The following is a 23,784-nucleotide window of genomic DNA, read 5'->3' as shown; positions in this document are numbered from 1 at the left end:
AATGACATGGCGTTTGTCTATTTTCTCCTCATCTCTTCTGCCTGACTTGAGTTGTAGAATATATGGAGTTCCAAATGAAAAGTAGAAAAGATTTTTGAGTTGGTCCCTCAGCCTCCAATTTGGCTAATTATTCAATTGAATGATATCTTCTTGCCCAAATTCAGATGGAAGCAACAACACCCGCTGACTTTGGTTGGACTTAGACCTATCATCATAGACAATGATGAATGATTTGAATAATATTTCCCGAAAATACTCGCTTGCGATGAATAAAAAGAAAAATATTTTCACTATCTATGAAGATGTCTAAACATAAGTTGTTGTCCACAATAAATAAATAAATAAAATCCAATCGACTAATTATTTCAAACAATACGACTATTTCAAATTACTTATTTTCTATGAAATAAACAAAATAACTGTGATTTTCGATTATTAGACAATACTCTAGCAGCCAAACATAAATAAAATCATCGTGTTACATGATCCAATTGAATCCATCTCCTCGTGTAGGAATCTCTATGGATACATGTGGCATGAAATTGATAATTGATTGTAGCAAATCGCACAAAAATATATAAATTGATGCGATGCACGCAACAATCCTAACTCGATCTTATTAGACTCACTTTGTAACTTTTGCTTCGGTAAAGTTTCACATTTATCCCGTAGGATACGGCTTTTATACTCATCACGTCAACAACGGGAGATGGACTTTTTTATAAAAAAAAAAAATTTACCTCTAGTATTTACATAGACGCGATTTTCAATGCCAGGTGTTCCACTAAGAATCTTCCACGTCATTTAATGGGTTAAACTTTTTACTCATGCTTAGCATACCTTTCATTGTACCGGGGCAAATATGAATCATATGCGTGTTGTGGCCCCACCCGTGAATTCTTTCTCTCTTTATTTTTGTTCATGGCATTGTTGGTCAATTTTTTGGGCCGGGGCCCAATAGTAATGGCCCACATCTCCAAAGCTCTGACATATAAAGATGGGCTCGGCCCTCGACTTCTCTATTCACTATTTCGAATTGCCGGGCTTATGATCAAGCCCAACTCAAAAAATTCAAATTTCGATACTCAGTCCCCTTAATTCCGAAAAGAATATACCATAGAATGTACAATTCTCATCAATGTAACTGTACATAGTTTACGCTTCCAAACAGACCATGTGGACTCGGAATATGTAATAAGGGACCATCGATTCTCCATTTACTTCGTAAAAAACGAATAATTTAGACAATATTTTCTTTAAAATGATGGATAGTATCTCTTGAGAAAAATGAACAAGTGAAAAATATTTGTACCGTCTACGAAATTATTTAGACATAAATTGTTGTTGATAATGAAGATATTTTTTATTGTCTAATTATTTCAAGCAATGCAAGCGATCATTTAATACTAATATTTTTTTTAAGTAATTTATTTTTCACTAAATAAACGGAATTTTAAAGATAGCTTAATTTTGTTTAGTTTCTTCATTTTTTTTTTCATTCCGAACTCCATATATTGCAAAGATTAAAGTCAGAGCAATTCGAATTTGATAAAAATATGGTCAATGAGATGGGTAGTGATCAAGAGCGGGTTGACTTTTGACTTCTTCTTGTGTCCTTTATATTTTTCATAAGTGGCGTCCATAAGTTTGTAGTCAACTATATTTGAAATGGTGGCTAGTTATCGGATAATGTATTTTTTTTTTTTAACGAACACAGCTGACAAAAACATTTTTGAGCCGTTATTTGGCAATTTATGAGTCCGTAAAATTTTAAATTAAAGGAAGAAAAATATTGACAAGAAATATATTGACACGTCGGTCAAGACAATATTTTCTCTTCAAAGTAAAAAATAGGTCCATTCAGCATTTTCAGCACAAGCAAATAAGCACATTGAAAATTTATAATTGTCGCTTAAAATTAGTTGCTTAAAAAAGCACTTGGAGCGCCCATTAAGTCCGAATAAGTGATTAAAGTGCGTTTGTTTCGTGAAAAATGAATCATTTGAAAAGTATATCCTCGAAAAATGATTTTTTTTTTTTTGCTTCTCTTATGAAAATGAATCAACGAATGATATTTTCAACGCCTACGATAATATGTAGACATAAATTATCATCGGTAATGGAAACATATTTCATTAACTAATTATTTCAAGCGACACAAAAAAATATTATGTTTTTAAAAAAATATTTTTAAAATTATTCATTTGTCTTGATGGAAATTGTTATTCAACAACAAAAAAGTCATAACTCACACAGTGCTTATAACCGGGATATGTTGCCAGCGAGCTAGTTATATAAAGCATTGTGGAAGCATAGACCGACAACGCAGGAGCCGAAACTCCGATGGCTCACCCCAAGCTCGGGTCCCTACTATACAAGCTTAGCCGGCGGTAGCCATCCGCGAATGACGTGGAGTTTACCTTCCCCACCATCACCCTTCAAATTAAGACAAAAGGTGTTTTTCTTTCATTTACCTCAAAGAAATACCTCAAATTTTTGTGTCTTAGAGTTCAGATTAAGCTTTTTAAAGTCATGCTTAGAGCCCGTTACTCACCCATTATGTACAAAATCCAAAACAGCGGCTCACTCACCTCATCTTTCTAATTTCTTTGACCTGCAAGAAAATCTCATTTTTCCAAATTGAATGATCAAATTAGATGACTTGTAATTCTAACCTAAAATACATGGAAGGAGTGAGGGAGGGGGGAAGCTGATCAGCAAGAAATCAAGCACCGCCTTCCTCCTTCTCCTCAAAGAATTCCTAACCTGTCTCTTTCTCTCTCTTAAAGCTTCCATTTTTCTCTCTCATCTCACCAGAAGAGGGAAAACCCACATAAGAGGAGAAGAAGAAAGACCTTCCCAGCCTCCTTCCCCATGGCCGATAATTCCAGACCTCCGGTCACCGGCTACCCCGCGCCTCCCCCGGGAGCCTACTCCAACGGCTATCCTCCTGGGGCGCACTCCAACGCCTCCTACCCTTACGCCGCGCCTCCCCCCCAGTACGCCAATTACCAGTACTATGCCCCGGACCGGCGCGCCACCTTCCTCCGCTACTTCCTGGTGGCGATGATCGCCTTCTTCGTCATCATCGGCACCGTGCTCTTCATCGTCTGGCTCGTCCTCCGGCCCCGGCTCCCCGAGTTCCGGGTCCAGTCCCTGACGGTCACCAACTTCTCCGTCTCCAACTCGTCGCAGCACGTCTCCGGCGACTGGCTCGTCCAGTTCCAGGTCGCGAACCCTAACAAGAAGATGAAGATATCCTACGCCGACATCGCGTCCTCCATCTTCTACAAGTCCGAGTCCTTGAGCGCGACGCGGCTGCCGCCGTTCGATCAGGGGACGAGGAATCAGACGGTTGTCCAGGCGAGTTTCGCGGCTGTGGACACGTATGTGGACGGCTGGGCCGTGAGCGAAATAAATGCGGAGAGAGCGAGGGGAGCCGTGAGCTTCCAAGTGAGGCTTTTGGCCTTGGCTCGGTTCAAAGCTGGATGGTGGCGCGCGCGACGGCGGTTGATTAGGGTTTTTTGTGTCAACCTGGCGGTGGGGCTTCCGCCGAATAATGGAACGGGGAAGCTGACCGGTGGAGTGAGAGAGTGCAGGGTTGGTCTATGAGTAAGATGTGATCGTTGCTTTTTCAATTTTTCTGTTGTTCTTTTCCCAATCAGAATGTGGTTTAAGTTGGATAAAGATACCTTCTTCTTCTTTTCGTGAGATTATCGTCGGAATGGAATGGATGTATAGATGTACATTTTAATTCCCGTATGATAGTTGTTATGGTTATGATCATTAATTTGTTCATAGTATAGATGTAGATTTATCTTTCCAAGTTTCTAGTTATATTCACATTGGATTCATTTTTTGCATCAATTTAATTGTCACAGCTTAGCTTGTTGTCATCTCATCCTGCTGCTGTAGCGTAAGAAGTTAAGAGAATTACCGAGTCTAATACTATTTGGTTCTATCTTGCTGGAAAATTGGTGTGTTACCCATATCTCGTGTTCATTTGAGCTTTGCCCACGACTTAGGAAGAAGCCTTTGGCTGAATCTTTTGTGCTTTATAATGGATGAAAGTCTTCAAGCATCCTTCTGTTTGAGAGAGTGATATTTAAATTTGTTCTGTCTCTGGTGCGAGTAATTCTAATCAAGGAATTGGACACTGAGATATAAGGAAGCGTGGGAGACGTTAACTTCTTGCTTTCATAGTAATCCGTTGTTTGCATCGGTCTTATGTTTTATTGGAAGCATTGTCATGTTCGTTGTTCTAAAAGATAATCTGACCAGATGAGCTCCTTGCTGGGCGGTGCGTGGAGCTTTTAGGGCTTTTGGGCATTTTCAAGCTTCCCAATAATCATGGTTGGTTAGGTTAGATTAGGCACAACATCATGTTTGTGAGTCCTTGGCCACCATAAGTATCTTATGCTATGATTTGGGAGAGGGGGTGGGGGAGATTGAAAATTTGGGTAGGAAAGCAATTCAATCTGAAGGAGTTCTTGAAAATAATCAATCTCAAGGAGGTTAGAGTATCTGAAGGCATTGTGACCGAATTTATGCACTTGTCTACTGAGAGAGAATTTCTTTTTGCCTTCGATCACCTTTTTCTTTCTTCTCTCTTGGAATGTGAGTGCCTCAATTTCAGAGGATGGCTGCACTTACTGCTGAATAAACTATTCAAATAGATGATTACACTTAGCAAGGAGAGGTAGGTATTGGCATTTCTCTTTAAGATGTATGTAGTTGCTCTGAAGTGGACTAATTCACTGATTTTGGTAGCTCATGGGTGCCTGGAGGTTTGGTGTGTGTGTCAGACATGAGATGAGTTGGAAGCTACTTACCATTTGATGCGGACAGAATTTCTGAAGGCATCATATTAATACTGAGCTACTTAGATATATGTTTAGGTGCTAGCTATATGGGGACTCTCATCAAGTTGTGCTGCACAGAGTTGGTATCCTACGTAGCTCTTCTTTGGTCCATTTATATAACATGGTGCTTTTACTGGCTTGGCCTTCATGTTTAGATTGGACAGGTTACTACGACAGGGGATCTTTTTCTTCTGTTCCCAACCAACGAATGGCAAAGCCTTGAGCTGAAATGCATCTATAATGAGATGCTTAAAGGACTGATATTAAAGAGTTTTCATGAATGGACGTGAGTTATAGTTAGTGGGCATTAATAAGGCATGCAGATGACTCTGCTAGTACTGATTAACTATGACTGAATCGAGGGGTCACAAGCTTAGGCAAATGAGTTGATCTAATTTTTGTTTACCATGAACATCTGTATTTATAATGCGAGGATAATTACTTGAACTCAGGTGGGCAAATGCTAGCCTAAGATATTAGTTGACCATGCTCGCTTTAGGAAGGTTGCGAGATACTGTGAAAGAGGAAAAAAATGGTAGAGCAGGAGATTTCTTCTCTGGAGTTATCAAGACTCACTGAAGTGCTAAATTCTGCCTCTAACAGCAGCCAGCAGGAACCAGATGTTCTTTTATTGGACCACTCGCTGGGGGAGCTCTGAACTTTACAGATTTAGAAAAGTCTCAAAAGAAGGTTTCTGCCTCTGGAATTATGAAAACTCACTAGAAAGGCTATGATTTGCCTCTAACAACAGGAATAGATGTTCTTCTTATTCACAGCCTGCAGGAGCAGCTTTAAACTATAAAATTTGAACAAGATTGTAAACAAAGTTTTTGAGCAGTAGTGTTGATGTAGTTGATTAAAATTAATGCATAACTCGTGAAATTTAGTTGGAGGTCTTTGAAGAAATAGGTTTAAAAATGGTGATCACATTCTTGAAAGTTGACTGAGCTCAGTGTATGCGTTGATTTATGAGATTGGATTTTTTCTATGACCATTCATTCTATGACTATTGGTAACTTGAATTGAGTGATGTGTGATTGGTAACTTGAATTGAGTTGGTGGATACTGAGAAATCTAGATTCTGATAGTTGGCCTAATCTGCCTTGCAAGAGCATACCTGTCTGCAGTTCCTATTCTTAGTTAATATTTTGGATTGTTACACACATATTATGAGGATTGTCATTTTTATTTAGGTGTACTTACATTGGCTATTTCTTCTGGGTATGAAGTAATGATCTGGGCTACATACACTGAACACACTCCATGAGTTTTCCTTTTGGTTGATGATCCTCAAGGGTGCCAACCTCTCCATATGTAGTTGTATGATTATGAATCTTCAAGTGATATGAATGCATACAATGTGGAGTTTAATGTTTTCATTTGGTTTTATTGTTCCGTTAGAATGGTTAACTATGGTTAATGGAGCGTCCATACATGATCTACCTATAATGTTGTCATCAGTACATAGAAACAGAGCTGAAACGATTGGTACCTGAAGAAATCGGCTACCTTATACTTTTTCAGATCCTTCCGCGACATTATTTTCCCTCCAATCATGAGAAGGTAGGACTGTTCAACATCTATGACCTTGATAGGAATAGTTCATCGCAAGTGTTACCGTGGCATTCTTCATAACGACAGGGTTGGGTTTGGAACGATGTGCCTGCCTGTTGGTCATCTTGGTGAGCATTGTCTCTCGCTTAATCCGGGAGATGATTTTGGGCTTCTCCTGTTCTGCTCATGTAGTATGAGTTATTTGTGACCTGTGTACCTGAAAAGAGCCTTATTTTGTCTATAACGCGTTGCATAGCAGTCAGCATCATCTCAATGTGGAGTCAGCGTCCATTTCATCGATGGAGTGTACGTTCTCCTTTGTCAAATAGTCGGTTGAATTGTATTCTCACTGCCTATGCATGTCTTTGTTCATTTGAGAGATGGAAACCTGGGTCCAGCGCAGTATCTGGATCTGACAGACTATACACCATCTGGGATCGGCATTTTGCCCTAAACATAAGTGTCAAATGGACCTCCTCAATGGTAAAGTTATGGCGTGATAAAATTAGGTTCAAGTTGACACAGCACATCCTTGATTTGCGAGATGAACTCTTTTTAGCAGTGTCACCAGATGCTTTCATTGTATTTATGGTAGATCCAAATTTGGGCATGATGCCGTATTCGTTTCAACCAAGATAACTGTGACTAGCATTGGAGGTAGAGGTTGAGTTCACCAAATTGTTGGCTAATTGCGGATTAACTGTTGTGTGATTTTGTTGGCTAATTGCGGATTAACTGTTGTGTGATTTTGTGATGTGTCTGATCATCCGGTTGTTCGATCACTGTTTTAGGATCACTGACGGCAGGTTTTCTACGTAGATGTGCTGGTTTTTTCCACTCATATATATCCTCACTAATACGTAGCGAAAACTAAATTCGACCAAAGAAACATCTGACTACTATGATCTGCCTCAAAAAAACGCTTCGACAGAACATTGGCGATTGGCGATATCGCTCGAAAGATGCCTTTCGAGCACAATCTCAGAAAAAGCATGACCTGTTCAGAATCCTTTTTTGCCAAGTATGGAATCAATCAAACTTATTCTCTTCTTCCTTTTTCCCTTCTACCCCCTTTTCCATCTTTCCTCTTCAGATTCTGCCCTTGTGGAATTCCCTCCCCATGAAGCGATAGAACCAAGCCTCTTTTGCTGCTTTTACATATTCCCTCCACTTTTTTTCCTTTTTTTTTTTTCTGTATGCTTCTTTTCTTCTTCGTTGTGGGTTCCTAATGTGAGGTCGATGAAAAGGCATGGGATATACACCGAATTTGCTTTGAGATTTTCTCAATGCTTCGGTGAAGATCCAATTGTGTGGCTTTTCATACGCGGGATAACAATACGAACTAGTGAGATTCAGGTTAACTTGTGTGACAAGAATGATCCTTAGCTTGTGCAACATGGGAAAGTCACATATCCTTCTTTGCAGAGACTTTTATGGATGGGTGAGTGAGAAAAGATGCTTGAAATGAGGATAGAGAGGAATTTTGGCCCTTGCTCTCCAATCTAGAGAAAGCCCACCTTAGGTGATTGAAGAGGGATTTTTTGTTGGAGCACACGAAGTTTTCGATTGTTCAAATCAATTACTATTTAGAAGAATGTTATCATTTTGAAAGAAAATGTTATCATTCTAGATAGAAAGATGGGAAAATGAGATAAATGATCTCTGAATTTTTGTCCAATGTGCAATATGATCCATAAACTTACAATTTATGTAATGTGGCCCATGAACAATAGCCCAATGTGTATCGTAGTTCGTAAATTTTTAATTTGTTCGATATGGTCCTTGGACTTTGGTAAGTGTTCAATATTGTCTCCGAACTTGAATTAATGGAAGGAGAACTTTGGATATTTTCATATAAAATAGAGATTAAGTTAAACATGTTTCAAAAGTTCATAGATCATATTGAATAAATTAAAAGTTTATGGTTCATGTTACACATTGGGCCGAAATTCATGAACTACATTGAACAAATTAAAAGCTCAAAAACCACATTGCACATCGAATCAAAATCCAGAGATCATTTATCTTGAAAGATCTCTATCTAAGCAGTGGTGACATTGGTCTTGTTCTTAAACATGGTACTACAAGGGAAAGGTCATATGGATATGGTGGCAACTTGGGCGGGTGTCACCTTGATGATGAGACATAATGTTTGGTTAAAATGGAACGTCACAGCATAGAAAGCGAGAGGCTAAAAGACGTGAAGCAAGAAGCCTTCGCTTTACAAAGAAGAGATTACAAAGTATACACAAAAGAGGAGTTAGTGATGCAATGAGAGTGCTCCAATGGTTTCCCTTCGAAGCCAAGGCAAAACACACACTTTAAGCACATTGAGACTATTGTTGGGGCAGAGTTATGAGTGGAGTTGTCTAGTTATTTGAGTCCTTACCAAACTCCCAACCACACAAAATCCCTAAAGAATGAAGCCCCACCACCAAAAGGAAAAAGGTGATTTGATGTGTTGATTTCATGGTCGACACGGTGCAATCGATCAATCATATTACGTTTCAATTTCAGATGCCTCACTTCCTGTTGTCTAGCTTCTCGGCACGTCATTGTCTCGCGGTATCACACTACCGAGAGCCAATTTCGCAAATCTGTGTAGAATAATGATCTATGAGGCTGAACTTAGTAGAACTGGACGGAACCAATGATTTTTTGGGAACCCCATCAGCGGTTGTTAGCATCTCAAGACGACAGATATGTCCATGTCACAAGCGATCGCGAACATCATTCTCGGCCCCTTTTGGGAATGAAACCAAAGCATGGTACAGCAATGATTTTCAGATTGCTTTGATCATAGTCACAACATGAAATTAGTCATCTTCAATCTAACTCATCAAGAAGCCATTCTTAATCTTTTCTTCCTTCTTCACATTTTTCCACCACCCACTTTTCACCCCCACCACACAAAGAATATGAACCAACAGAAAGATGATGGGCACCCTTTTGGATCTCACACCCACGTATATGCTTGCTTTTCTTTACTTGCACATCCTGGTATATTCCAAAGATGGTGACATTATTGGATTCAAACCTACCCGACATCATTATTCGTATTCTCGAATCCTCAAACTTTTCGAAAGGAAGTATCTTATGTTGTAATCTCATTAGTTGAAATACGATAATTGGTAATTTTTCTCGGAAAGAATTTCTTCGTATTGGGAAGAATCCTGGCCATTCACGTGGCACTTTCCACTTGACTACCAGCAACATTTTAGGTCCAGCTTCTGCAAGTAAATTCGATGATTGCAGCGTTTGCAACGGTTAAATTTAATGACTAATGTCAGGTGGTTGAGGCGCAAAGAGATGCACAAGGGACTCCTTCAGCGTTTTAACCTAACCCTTGGGAACTTCCGAATCTGAAGCTGGTCGGAACAGCACGGCCTCAACATGCGAATGCCCCTTTCCATGTCCAAAATAGAAAAGGACAAATTCATTTTCCTGTCGATCAAGAAAGGAAAAAGAATTGTTTTTTTCGTTTACTTTTTATAAACAATTCGTGCATGGTCTTGCTCTCGAAAAAATATTAAAAAACAATCTTAAATCTATTACATTAGTGTCAATTCATTCATAAATCTTTCAATTAGATCAATTTATTCCTAAACTCTTTGTATCTATGCCAATTCAGTCCATCCGGCTAATTTTAACAGAAAATTGATGACGTGTACGCTTGCCTTCTTACGTGATGCGGCTAGCACTTGCAGTGAATTTTTTTTTTATAATCTATTTTTTAAAAAAATTGAATATTTAAATTGTTTTTCTTTTTTTGCCTCCTTTCATTTTGAACGACAAGGACCATCAAGCCCTCGCCGACCTTAGCCAGGTGTGGGCGAGGGCCGCCTCACCCGCGATGGGCGAAGGCCACCTCGCTCGCGGCCGATGAGCTAGGCAATGAAGGCCCTCGCCCGAATCCGCCGAGGGCTTAGACAAGGGTAGGTCGGGGATCCTTATAGGCCAAAATGAAAGGAAAAAAATAAAAAATCAAGTTTTCTTTAAAAAAAAAATAGTAAAGATGTACACCAATCGCGTCACATAAAACGGTTAGCATCAGTAATTTTCTACTAAAATTTGCCAAATGAACTTAACTGGCACAAATACAAAAGGTTCAAGAATAAATTGGTCTAATAAAAAGATATAGAATTAAATTGGCACCAATGTAATATATTTACGACATTTTTGGATATTTTCCCCTCTTCCTCTTACTTAGTATAGAGTCAAGAACTGAGTATCTCGGATGTCTGTTTCTTCAAAATTTTGACTTGTCATGACAAAACCTAGTTATATAACCTAGCTTAGATGGTTAAGATTATGTCCTCTTCCTTTAGAAACATTTCAATATTCTTGTCCTTTAGGGCTTCAATCTTTTTATGTTATCGTGGGACCCCCCGATTAGGGTTTCATGCACGATGTTGGCCCAACAAAAGGAGCAAAGTAAACACCACACGAGATAAAGGTTAGTACAAGACAGCAACCATACCAATTCAATCTCACGCCACTCGCTCCTAATGATTCAAAAATGCACATTTCCCCCACTTCATAAGGTTTAAAAAGACCTCATGCAAACTCCAAATTGCCACATTTTGCCCACAACTCTCTCCAAAAGAACAGACTTTATAAGCTTCCCCTCTATAAAAGACTCGTGGACAAGCCGAAACGCTTAGCCCCTCATCGTGTAAGCTCTCTCTTTCTCTTTGTGGTTTTCTTTTTCTTTGCTTCCAAAATCGAAACTTTCGGCATTGTCACGCGGAAATCGGCATGACGGCGAAGAAGTGCGACCACCACCACGAGGAGGAGGAGAGCCCCCTCCACCGGCGGCTCTTCTCCCTCTTCCTCGGCCTTGTCGTCCTCATCCTCTTCATCGTCTTTCTCGTCTTCCTCATCCTCCGCCCCGCCAAGCCCGCCTTCGTCCTCCGCGACGCCACCATCTACCAGTTCAACGCCTCCGCTGCTCCGAGCCTCCTCAACACCAACATGCAGGTCACGCTGTCGTCCCGGAACCCCAACGAGAGGATCGGCATCTACTACCAGATGCTCGACACATACGTGTCGTACCGGGGGCAGCAGATATCGCTGCCGACGCTGCTGCCGGATAGCTACCAGGGGCACAAGGAGGTGATCAACTGGTCGCCGTTCTTGTACGGGAGCGCCGTGCCGGTATCGCCATTCCTCACGGCAGCTCTGGAGCAGGACCGCAACGCGGGGAGCGTGCTGGTGGACATAAAAGTGGACGGACGTGTGAAGTGGAAGGTTGGGACGTGGGTATCCGGCAAGTATCATCTCCATGTCAACTGTCCAGCTTTGCTGGTGTTCAAAGAACCGTGCTGCGGCATCGCTGTTGGACCCTCCGTGAAGATTCAGGTCACTCAACACTGTACTGTTGATGTGTAGAGAGAGAAACTGTGGAAGTGTTGGATCTCTCTCTCTCTCTCTCTCTCTCTCTCAATGTGATTTGTTTCCTTCTTCCTCTCTTTTTCTTCTCCCTAGTAATTGAAAATGCATCAACTGAGGTAAATTTCAGTTTCTCTTCTTCGTCTTCGTCTTCTTCTTCTTCTTCTGGCTTCGTCTGGCTCTCCTATGCTTAGGCAATATAGCTACGGGGTGCTCTGAAGATGGGGGCTGTGAACGTTGTTGTAAAGACGAAAAATAAGGGTACGAAGGAGACTATTTGAGCTCAACTCGCGGGTTGTCTGAACTCGACTCGATTTGTTTTCAACTAGTCGGGATTGAATTTGAGAAAACTCGGCACAAATAGCCGGTCAGCCTGTTCGAGCGATTGCATCTTTTCCACGTACTTCAATCATACAGATGAATAAGTCAATAAATGTACCTCTCTTTTTTTCATTTGTGGTTGTAAGAATAAGATTCAAGCTTAGTCTGAGGCTTGGACTAAACCATGTCGTCGACCATTCGAGTGGGAGTCACGTTGAATCCATGCTCGAGGTTATTAAAAACTTAACCGAATCGAGCTGTCAACCGAGCTTGAATCAAGTATTCGAGCCTTATAAATTCCAATCGAATCAAGCTGAACTCAAAAATTCAACTGCTCCGTGTTGTCTGGATTGTAGCCCTAATTAGAAGTGCCGTACAAACGCAATCGTTGAGTTACGGCCGACCAAGACGCCTCATGATGAACTCGGTTTGGTCAAGCGAGAAAGGTTTATAAGATTTGCCACACGAATTGACAAGTGATTTTATAAGATTTCTCGAGCAGCATGGATCATGGATCGTGCTTAATGGGACGTTGCATCGAATTCATGCCACCCCATTTGAAATTTCTACAAGTCCATACTAAAATTTGATTAGTAGGACTAAATTATTCTTAACACTGATTCTAACATCAACCTTCCTGAGTATCTTTTTCCCAGCCTCAACATATTAATCCTTCTCATTAATGCAAGCCCAGTATTTATTAATCCTCCTAATTATCTATAGGGGAGTCAGAAGTTTGGTCTAATCATTGGCTAGATCTAACTTCGATCGCGGTGCTCCTGTAATAACCATGAACAACGTCGAGCATACAAGAGTAGAATCAATTCTCAACCATCATGAATTTACTCATGTGATCAACTTCCAATAGGTACTGAACTAATCAAAAGTTAATTAACCAAGAAGATACCCACCCTCATCTTTAAACTTTTTCATCACACGTGTTTCGGAAAGAGGCAAGTCACCCACCGTCTCTTTGCTTTCAACCTTTACAGATCAAAAGAGAAATGAGCTTCAACAACCCTCGGTACACAACAAGGTGGAATTGAATTTACCACCACCTAAACCGCGTGGGTCGTCACATTCAAATCATCTGCCACAGCAATTCCATGCAATTGCCATGGATCTGTCAAGACCTGCTTACATAATGGTCCTTCGAGTTTGTAACTGCTTTGGTTTAATCCTTCACAGCCCACATGCAATGATGTGGCAACCATACCGAAAGTTATAGGAAGGTCGGGTCATAGAAATAGTTTTTACCACACTCGACTTCATGAGGTAGCTAAAGAAGACAAAGCACATCTTCAGGACCACATGGTACAGGAACCGTTCCTAGCTATGTGTTTTTTGAGTGATAGCACAAACGTCAATGTAGAACTATGTGAAGTTAGATGTCAAGCACAAATCTGTAATGGTATATGCACAAGGATGGAGAAGCCATAATGTTAACTTTAGTTCCCATCAATCAACGAGTTGATCATACCCTTCTATGAGCAGTACGGGCATGTCCTGTCACCCCCCACCACGCTTACGGCTCTATACCCGAACCCAACTTGCAGTCTAAACACAGCTTTAGCTTGCCACCACTCAAAAGTCGCGGTTCACACACACGTGCAGTCGGCCGGTGATTTCAAGCACAACACCATGCAATGCAAAACTCACTCGGAGAGAATAGCACATGATGCTTGTACTCGGAACATACATCATCACTTTGAAGATCCAAGCACAACGGGCTTGATGGACTACTGACTCCAAAGTTTCAAGTAAAGTGGAGAATAAATACATACGGTTGTAGAAACAACAGACGCATCTTCAGGTAAATCTGCTCAAGATGTTTATTGACTAACTGGAAAGAAGAGGGGGCACAATCCAACCACATCACACGTGGTAGATGAAAGCAATATTATGTCCTTCAACAATCATGTTCTGCTGCTATTGCCACTGAAAAATTTATTCATGAGAAAGCCTGAAAAACTTCAAAAACTCTCTGTGGAATGGAAGAAATGGTAACTCGTGCTAGTCCAAAGTTTTGAGTGGGCTTAACTTGATATGGTTTCAAAGGCTTGACCTATAAATTACGCAGCCATTTTCAATCACAGCACTCAAAACTCTTCTTTTGAAGCATTCCTAGGATTGTAAAACATATGCTGACTACAGAGGGTTTGCCGTACTCTCTGATCGAAACATGTTTCTACACAGTACAGACTACTGAAGCCGCCAGCAGGTTCCAGGGAGACAATTAAGTTATTGACTCCTCGGGGTAACCATTTTCCATGCCAAAAGCAATGGTTCGAGGTGAAATTGAACATCAGATAATGAACCATCATGGAAGAACATGCATGACCGGTTGTATACTAACTGTAAGTCACATAAGAAACATACACAAAACCCCCAAGCCTTGCTCCACTGAGCGAGCTGGTGATTGCTTGAGCCATTATTGTTCTTTAGCCTTCTTCCGTGCCAAGAAGCGCTCTTTAGCCGCAGCAAGAGCATCCTGACTTCTTTTATGATGGTCAGGCGGCGGTTGATCAGAGGAGGAGGGCTCAGATTTTTCTTGTGCAGAAGTATCATCAGTAACCCGTTTCTCATGGATAGCTTCAAAACTCTTCTTAGAGTCAGGAGAGGCTTCAGCGTGAAGCCCTTCTGGCGTTCTAGAAGGTTCTGCATGAGAGTTTGTGGTGATCAATGAAGGACCTTCTCCAGATATGTTGACATTCATTTTCTCTTCGTGCTTCTCAGGCGTTTGTAACTCAACGTGCTTCTCAGGCTTCTTCGACTCGGCATGTTTCTCCATTTTTCCTGACTCAAGTGCACTAGCACCAAATGCGACATTTTTCTCAAGATTGAAATAGAAGTCACTCAAGTCTTTCTTCTTGATTACCTATAACACAACAGCGAAAATATTAATACGTGAAACAGTTTTAGAAAGCTTCCCAGCAATCAGCATATATTTCTTAAAAGTGGCTGGAAAACTCCATCTAGAAAAGAGGACCAAGTATAGGGACAAAAAGTCTGCAGCGAGCAATTTGACTAGCCAACAGACTCTAGCATAAAAAACCATCTTCTCTCTCTCTATCTTTTGTGGGTGCAAGTGTGTGTTTAAGGAAAAACTTGTTGTCAGAGTCATCAATATCACAGTAAAGAATCTAGTTGACGTTAAAGCGCATCAAGTGATCAAAATTCTCCGATAATTATGGCACAAATGCAGGTAAATTCCAGAATGATTGTAAATATTATAACATGTATTATAACAGGAGAATTGTCATTGACCTCAAGTGAGGAAAGAGGGCTTTTTTTCAAATTGCATAAAATTTTTTTTTTTTTTTTTTTTTTTTTGGTAATCCAGGATCCGCCGGTCGTAATCGGGTCAACTCACCACCACCCGAAGGGCGGCGAAGACCCTTTCCGACGGCGACTATACCTGGAGGGAGGCTAGCCCCGCAGCCCACCAGCAAGGGCCCCCCACTTAAGTCCGAGAAACGCGTTGGGAGGGTTTTGAACCTTTGACCGGCTTGCGCCTTAGGGCCAAAGAACTCAAAGCTCACCAAACGCGCCATGCCCGTGGTGGGTTAAAAAAAAATTTTGTTTACCAAATAAGGGGAAAAAAAATTTAATTACCGATTGGGGGTCCGCTCGGCGGTCATAACGCCGAGCGGGGCCAGCCCCTCCCCACCACCGGCACCGAGCGGGGCCGCCACCCCCTCCCTTCCCCTGCCGCCCCTCCCCACCACCGGCCCCGATCCCGGCCCGGCGATTTCGTCCTTGTAGGAAATTATCTTCTAAAAAAATTATAAAAGCTCGCAAAAATTAGTAAATGGCAACAATCAACTAGCCATGGACAATTCGGGGTATTTTCGCCGACGACTTTTGAAAATGACGATTTTGCCCTTCAGGCAAATTGTCTTCGAAAAAAATTGTAAAAAATGTAAAAAATGGCCATAATGAACATGTTATGCACGATTCGGGGTATTTTGACCAACGATTTTTAGAAAATAACAGTTTTACCATTCCGGAAAATTGTCTGCAAAAAAATTGTAAAAAATCTCAAAAATTAATAAATGGCCACAATCAACTGGTCATAGATGATGCGGGGTATTTTGGCCGATGACTTTTAGAAAATGACGGTTTTGCCCTTGTGGCAAATTGTTTCCCAAAAGAATTGTAAAAAATCTTAAAAATTAGTAAATGGCCACAATCAACTGGCCATAGACGATTTATGGTATTTTGGCCGACGACTTTTGAAAATGACGATTTTGCCCTTCCGGCAAATTGTCTTTTAAAAAAATTATAAAAAATCTCAAAAATTAGTAAATGACCATAATCAATTGGCCATGGACGATTGGGGGTATTTTGGCCGACGACTTTTAGAAAATGCCGGTTTTGCCCTTCCGGCAAATTGTCTTTCAAAAAAATTATAAAAAATCTCAAAAATTAGTAAATGACCATAATCGACTAGCCATGGACGATTCAGGTTATTTTGGCCGACGACTTTTAGAAAATGACGGTTTTGCCCTTCTGGCAAATTGTCTTTCAAAAAAATTGTAAAAAATCTCAAAAATTAGTAAATGACCATAATCAACTGGCCATGGACGATTCGGGGTATTTTGGCCGACGAATTTTAGAAAATGACGATTTTGCCCTTCCAGCAAATTGTCTCCCAAAAAAATTATAAAAAGAAAATTGCCACAATCAACTGGCCATGGACAATTCGGGGCATTTTGTTCTGCTCGGCATTTTTTTAAAAAGGAAATCATTTTTTTTGTTAAGTTTTTAATAATTATTATTTTATTTATAAATTGTTTCTTTTGAAGCTTATTTTATTAGTGTAATTAATTAAGAATATTGATAAAATGAAAGTACCGAGATATATGAAAAACATGTTATTTTCATAATAGATAATAATCGGACTGTCGCAATTACATGTACTAACGATGTCATCTTCCTACATGACCTCCTGTTCCGCAACGTAGCTCTCTTCGGTGCTCGGCGGCTCTAGTATTGTACGGACGAGGAGGAGGCCGAGGAGGAGGATCCGACTAAGGAGGATGTGTAGATGATGAAGGCATATCTTGTGAATATATGCCCCGCCCGGACGGTACATATCCTTTTGCAGAGAAGCTTGAATAAAAAGGAGGGAAATCGGGTACATACGAAGTAGGAGAAGGAGCTGGAGTCTCAGGATCAAGAAATGCAAAAGTAGATCTCTCGGGAAATGGGGCGGCAAAATGGGTGAATCCAGCATTGAAACCCGTATGGTCCAATCCTGAAGTGAAACCCGGAGCGAAATCCGTCGTATGATACTCGAAGGTGTAAGGGACGGCATCGCCAACTACATGATCTCGAGGAGTCCTCCGGGTCGACCGAACAGGCTCGGGCGGATCGTCATCGTGAGGGCCAACGGTTGCCATTGTAGTTGCTAGTTGAAAAAATTGTCATTTTTCAAAAATCGTCGGCCAAAATGCCGTCAATCGTCCATGGCCGATTGATTGTGGCCATTTCCTAATTTTTGAGATTTTTTTTGAAATTTTTGGGAGACAATTTGCCGAAAGGGCAAAATCGTCATTTTTTAAAATTCATCAGCCAAAATACCGTCAATCGTCAATGGCCGATTGATTGTGGCCATTTCCTAATTTTTGAGATTTTTTTTGAATTTTTTGGGAGACAATTTGCCAGAAGGGCAAAATCGTCATTTTTCAAATGTTATCGGCCAAAATGCCGTCAATCGTCCATGGCCGATTGATTGTGGCCATTTCCTAATTTTTGAGATTTTTTTTGAATTTTTTGAGAGACGATTTGCCGTAAAGGCAAAATAGTAATTTTTCAAATGTTATCGGCCAAAATACCGTCAATCGTCCATGGCCGGTTGATTGTGGCCATTTCCTAATTTTTGAGATTTTTTTTGAATTTTTTGGGAGATAATTTGCCAGAAGGGAAAAATTGTCATTTTTCAAAATTCGTCGGCCAAAATACCGTTAATCGTCCATGGCCGATTGATTGTGGCCATTTCTTAATTTTTGAGATTTTTTTTGAATTTTTTGATAGACGATTTGCCGGAAGGACAAAATCGTCATTTTTCAAATGTTATCGGCCAAAATACCGTCAATCGTCCATGGCCGATTGATTGTGGCCATTTCCTAATTTTTGAGATTTTTTTTGAATTTTTTGGGAGACAATTTGCCAGAAGGGCAAAATCGTCATTTTTCAAAATTCGTCGGCCAAAATACCGTTAATCGTCCATGGCCAGTTGATTGTGGCCATTTCCTAATTTTTGAGATTTTTTTTGAATTTTTTGGAAAACAATTTGCCGGAAGGGCAAAATCGTCATTTTTCAAATGTTATTGGCCAAAATACTCACAATCGTCAATGGCCAGTTGATTATGGTCATTTTCTAATTTTGATGATTTCTTACAATTTTTTTGGGATATAATTTTTCAAAAGGGCAAAATCGTCATTTTTTTAAGTCACCGACCAAAATAATCTATGGCCACTTCATTGTGGCTATTTTCCCATTTTCTCAAATTTCTTAATATTTTTCCTTCATTTTTTTTAAAGTCTTTATGATTTTTCTTTATTTTTAATCCATTTTGTATTTTCTATTATTCGAATTTTGAAATTATTAAAAAAATATTTTTCGGACCGGGTCAAACCTCACCCCCGTTTCTCGGGCCATCCGATCAACTTTTTTTTAATTTTCGCAAAAAATCATTTTACACTCCCAATTTTCTTTTTTATATTTTGAAAATCGTCAAAATAAATATGGACGTAGTTGCAAAAATGAGTCCCGAAAATTTGTTTTTATGAGATTATGGTCATTCTTTTTATTTACAGCAATTCGTAAACATTACAACTATTCAGTCTACAAATAATAATTAAATAAATAAAACAATACTTACGAAACCGCAAAAAATAACTATAACAAGATTTACCTCAAACTAGTAAGAAGGTCGGCTTTGCTTTTCTCTCAGCTTTCGCAAAAATAAAAAAGTCCCAATTTAATTTAAACATGACAAAAATATTTGCAATAAAATAAAATCCTAATATCAATAAAGGCACCCGAGGAGAGAGGGGGATATAGAAAATCTTCGTGAGCTATATAGAAGAAAACAAGAAATGAGGTCTTAGAGAGTCCGATTAAAACTTGGTCGGGATATTAAGAACAAATCTCGCCGAAGTTAATCAAAGCGAGGGGAGGGCTCCCAAATGACTCCACACTATGTTCACTTAATATCCAGATCACTTAAAATAAGAGATTCCGTGGAGGAGGCTTCAGCAAAAGAGGGATGAGCTTTTGTGGAGAGGTGAAATGCAGAGGAAAGTTGAGCTTCTGTGGAGAGGTGAAATGCAGAGGAGAGATGAGCTTATGAGAGGAGGCGAAATGCAGAGGAGGAGATGAGCTTCGAGAGGCGAAACGTAGAAATGCAAAGGAGCGATGAGCTTTCTTGGAGGAGCGAAATGCAGAGAAAAGAGCTTTTGTGGATGAGCTTATCAACAGAGAGCCTTCAGCTTTGCTTAAAGCAGAGCCGAAGGCTCAGTAGCACTCGTGAAAGGTGCTGTAGCACCTTTCACGTCGTCTGCCAGCACCCGATTAAAGGCGCTAGCGACGTAGTAGGGGCCAGCATGCAGAGAGCGCAGAGACTCGGCTCTCTCTCTCTCTGCACGCTTTGCAGAGAGAGAGAAGAAAGCAGAATTCTGCTCTCTCTCTCTCTCTCTGCATGCTTCTTGCTCGGCACTTATAGTGCCGAGCGGTCGATAGGGCTGGCGAGCGGGTATGCTCGGCACCAAGATCGCTAAGCAGACCCCTAAACGGTAATTAAGTTTTTTTTCTCCTTATTTGGTAAATAAAATTTTTTTTTTATGCAATTTGAAAAAAAGCCGAGGAAAGATCTGTAAAATCATACTGAACTTGCTGGACCTCACAATGGTATGCTGTATGTGCAGTGTCGGTTATTCAATTGGCAGTTATTATGGGAATAACTCATTAATGATGCAAAAACAAGCTACTAATAATTTAGATTTTACATTGGAAGGCTGTTAACACAATGAATTTATCCCAGTGTCTTTATCAACACCTAGACTGGACTCTCCTATCAAGCAGGAAACTTTTTTGTAGGAACTCGAGAGTACGGCTGATCAAGATGCTCAGACAAATGCTCTAGAGTATGGCCAACACAAGATGACAGGAAAAGATGTTTAATAGACATGATATTCTAGATCGTCACCAAAGTCCCACAGTATATATAGCAGCTAAACAGAGGCACATGCAGGCATGCAAGTTCAACAGGCAAAGAAACATACATCATCTTTCTCTTCTCGCATTTGCCGTAGCCGCTCCCCCTCCATCCATTTTGCTTGCTCTGCAAGTTTCTTTTTGTACGCACTTGTTACAAACTTGTCCTTGTCAGCATAGAGGTGATCGTCTTTGCTCCTCTCTTTAGCCAGCTTTTTCTCATATACTATTTCCTGTTCCCTCTGTCGCTTTTCTGCCTTTTTAAGCAGATTCTGGATGTATTTAGGCTGAAAATGGGAGGAACTCATTGTTCAGACCTAGTCAAAATGAATAAACAGAGAATAGAAGAGAGATAATCCAAAGGATAATCTTACATTGGCATCAACTTATAAGGGAAAAAGTAAAGTGAAAGCTATCTCCTGCCCCACTAAGATTTTAGAAAATAACACATGCTTTTCCAAAATCACCAGTATCATATACCCTAACTATCTAAGCAGACTTTCTATTAGTTAGTAAAGAAATATCACTATGGAGCACTAGCAGGTTCCAACAAATGACGAAAGAAGTTGATAGCCCAAAAAGAGAGGATGGCTGGGATATGCCATTATTCTAGTCACCAAGTGTTATTCCACCAACAGGTTCCTATAAAAACCGGCCCTGCAGGATTAGCATATGGGAAATTCACTTGACCGCCTTTGTCTCACATCTCATAAAGAAAACGAGTTGGTGGAAATCTCAAATCTCATGTAAGTCACTGCGGTAGTTTCCGACCATAAATAAGACATTCCTGATGTTATGTGAAAATTAATGAGTAATTTTACTTCGAATGAGAGGCTATTCTATCATAACCTACATACTTTGAAGGATTTGACTGGCCAGTGTCTTTTTTTTTTTTTTTCAATCTAGCATCAGAGATAAGAAAGTGGATTTTCTTGGGATAAAAAAGCTCAACTACGGGGCACCAAGGGGGTGAAACCCACGCAAAACAGTTCCCATGCTATAGTTCAGTTCCAGGATAAATCATCAACCATATCAACCAAGGCATTTACATCCATAAGCAAAGGCTCCACTAAACCAAAGTGTAAAACTTTAAGGGAATTTTCAATAAAAACAGAAACGGGAGATTTTATGCTGGAAAAGGAAGTTGGGTTTCCATAATAGCAGAAACAAACAAGAAGTGTCTTCCAGCTCAGAAGCATTTGGTCCGAAGGTAAACTAACACGAATTGCCCTGGTTTGAAACTGTATGCTATCTATCAAAGAGTTACACTGGACAGAGTGCGCTAACACTAACAACTCTAAGCATGTTTTGAATGAAGTCTTGAAAGACAGCATGAACTAAACATTCTTTCACTTGCAACTGCATCGAACATCAGATAAATTTATCCAGTGGGACAGTCCAGAATTTCACGACGAAGGCAGTTCGTGAAAAGAGACCAGCAAACAAACTATGTATAAGGGGAAGGTATGATGCGTCCTCGATCAGCTATTCATGCTCATTATTCACAGATCCAACATTAATTACTAAAGACAGGACAATGTAACTCTTTCTTGACCCTTCGGTCCGCGCGCATGAGAAGCAACTAACCCTTCTCTTCCCAGGTAAACAAAAATAGTAAAGATGCACATCGATCACGCCACATAAAACGGCTGGCGTCAATAATTTCCTACTAAAATTTCCAAATGAACTTAACTAGCACAAATACAAAAGGTTCAAGAATAAATTGGTCTAATAAAAAGATATATAATTAAATTGGCACCAATGTAATATATTTACGACTTTTTTGGATATTTTCCCCTCTTCCTCTTACTTAGCATAGAGTCAAGAACTGAGTATCTCGCATGTCTGCTTCTTCAAAATTTTGACTTGTCATGACAAAACCTAGTTATATAACCAAGCTTAGATGGTTAAGATCATGTCCTCTTCCTTTAGAAACATTTCAATATTCTTGTCCTTTATGGCTTCAATCTTTTTACGTTATCGTGGGACCCCTCATTAGGGTTGCATGCACGATGTTGGCCCAACACACAGTAGCAAAGTATACACCATACGAGATAAGGTTGGTACAAGACAGCAACCATACCAATTCAATCTCACACCGCTCGCTCCTAATGATTCAAAAAATGCGCATTCCCCCCTGCTTCATAAGCTTTAAAAAGACATTATGCAAACTCCAAATTGCCACATTTTGCGCACAAATCTCTCCAAAAGGACAGACTTTATAAACTTCCCCTCTATAAAAGACTCGTGGACAAGCCGAAACTCTTGGCCCCTCATCGTGTAAGCTCTCTCTTTCTCTTGGCAGTTTTCTTTTTCTTTGCTTCAAAAATCGAAACTTTCGGCATTGTCACGCTGAAATCGACATGACGGCGAAGGAATGCTGCCACCGCCACCACCCCGAGAAGGACCGGCGGCTCTTCTCCCTCTTCCTCGGCCTCGTCGTCCTCGTCCTCTTCATCATCTTCCTCGTCTTCCTCATCTTCCTCATCCTCCGCCCCGCCAAGCCCGCCTTCGTCCTCCGCGACGCCACCATCTACCAGTTCAACTCCTCCACTGCGCCGAGCCTCCTCAACACCAACATGCAGGTCACGCTGTCGTCCCGGAACCCCAACGAGAGGATTGGCATCTACTACCAGAAGCTCGACACGTACGTGTCGTACCGGGACCAGCAGATAACACTGCCGACGCTGCTGCCGTATAGCTACCAGGGGCACAAGGAGGTGATCAACTGGTCGCCGTTCTTGTGCGGGAGCGCCGTGCCGGTGTCGCCGTTCCTCACGGCAGCTCTGGAGCAGGACCGGAACGCGGGGAGCGTGCTGGTGGACATAAAAGTGGATGGACGTGTGAAGTGGAAGGTTGGGACGTGGGTATCCGGCAAGTATCATCTCCATGTCAACTGTCCAGCTTTGCTGGTGTTCGAAGAACCGTGTTGCGGCATCGCTGTTGGACCCTCCGTGAAGATTCAGGTCACTCAACACTGTACTGTTGATGTGTAGAGAGAGAAACTGTGGTAGTGTTGGATCTCTCTCTCTCTCTCTCTCTCTCTCTCTCTCTCAATGTGATTTGTTTCCTTCTTCCTCTCTTTTTCTTCTCCCTAGTAATTGAAAATGCATCAACTGAGGTAAATTTCAGTTTCTCTTCTTCGTCTTCGTCTTCTTCTTCTGGCTTCGTCTGGCTCCTATGCTTAGGCAATATAGCTACGGGGTGCACTGAAGATGGGGGCTGTGAACGTTGTTGTAAAGACGAAAAATACGGTTACGAAGGAGACTATTTGAGCTCAACTCGCGGGTTGTCTGAACTCGACTCGATTTGTTTTCAACTAGTCGGGATTGAATTTGAGAAAACTCGGCACAAATAGCCGGTCAGCCTGTTCGAGCGATTGCATTGTTTCCACGTACTTCAATCATACCGATGAATAAGTCAATAAATGTA

The 23,784-nt window shown here is 40.8% G+C and overlaps 4 protein-coding genes across 4 annotated transcripts; 3 read left to right on the top strand and 1 right to left on the bottom strand.

The window, feature by feature from the left end:
- The first annotated feature begins 2,712 nt into the window (after positions 1–2,712).
- Positions 2,713–3,833, top strand: LOC115735553 (NDR1/HIN1-like protein 26). The gene has a single exon (XM_030666844.2). The coding sequence runs from the start codon at positions 2,875–2,877 to the stop codon at positions 3,610–3,612; it is 738 nt and encodes a 245-aa protein (XP_030522704.1). The 5' UTR covers positions 2,713–2,874; the 3' UTR covers positions 3,613–3,833.
- A 7,115-nt stretch (positions 3,834–10,948) lies between these two features.
- LOC115735217 (NDR1/HIN1-like protein 1) lies at positions 10,949–23,691 on the top strand. The gene is made up of 2 exons (XM_030666340.2): positions 10,949–11,091; positions 22,708–23,691. Exon 2 carries the CDS (start codon positions 22,716–22,718, stop codon positions 23,346–23,348), a length of 633 nt encoding a protein of 210 aa, XP_030522200.2. The 5' UTR covers positions 10,949–11,091; positions 22,708–22,715; the 3' UTR covers positions 23,349–23,691.
- On the top strand, positions 11,011–11,955 carry LOC115735216 (NDR1/HIN1-like protein 1). The gene has a single exon (XM_030666339.2). The coding sequence runs from the start codon at positions 11,175–11,177 to the stop codon at positions 11,805–11,807; it is 633 nt and encodes a 210-aa protein (XP_030522199.1). The 5' UTR covers positions 11,011–11,174; the 3' UTR covers positions 11,808–11,955.
- LOC115735215 (nuclear speckle splicing regulatory protein 1-like) lies at positions 14,331–20,862 on the bottom strand. Its single transcript, XM_030666338.2, has 2 exons — positions 20,421–20,862; positions 14,331–15,006 (listed from the first exon to the last, which is right to left on the bottom strand). Exons 1-2 carry the CDS (start codon positions 20,658–20,660, stop codon positions 14,560–14,562), a joined length of 687 nt encoding a protein of 228 aa, XP_030522198.1. The 5' UTR covers positions 20,661–20,862; the 3' UTR covers positions 14,331–14,559.
- Positions 23,692–23,784: the final 93 nt, after the last annotated feature.

The sequence above is a fragment of the Rhodamnia argentea genome, chromosome 8 (assembly GCF_020921035.1).
Source record: "Rhodamnia argentea isolate NSW1041297 chromosome 8, ASM2092103v1, whole genome shotgun sequence".
NCBI classification, from domain to species: Eukaryota; Viridiplantae; Streptophyta; class Magnoliopsida; order Myrtales; family Myrtaceae; genus Rhodamnia; species Rhodamnia argentea.
Note: the sequence above shows the minus strand (reverse complement) of the source record. Positions and strands in the feature narration are given on the sequence as shown.

What these genes read in the sequence shown, in the direction of transcription:
- LOC115735553 (XM_030666844.2), top strand. Translation starts at nt 2,875, where the DNA reads ATGGCCGATAATTCCAGACCTCCGGTCACCGGCTACCCCGCGCCTCCC.
- LOC115735216 (XM_030666339.2), top strand. Translation starts at nt 11,175, where the DNA reads ATGACGGCGAAGAAGTGCGACCACCACCACGAGGAGGAGGAGAGCCCC.
- LOC115735215 (XM_030666338.2), bottom strand. Translation starts at nt 20,660, where the DNA reads ATGAGTTCCTCCCATTTTCAGCCTAAATACATCCAGAATCTGCTTAAA. An exon ending in TGCGAGAAGAGAAAGATGAT is followed by an intron (nt 15,007 to 20,420) that starts GTATGTTTCTTT and finishes GTTGTGTTATAG; the next exon opens with GTAATCAAGAAGAAAGACTT.
- LOC115735217 (XM_030666340.2), top strand. Translation starts at nt 22,716, where the DNA reads ATGACGGCGAAGGAATGCTGCCACCGCCACCACCCCGAGAAGGACCGG.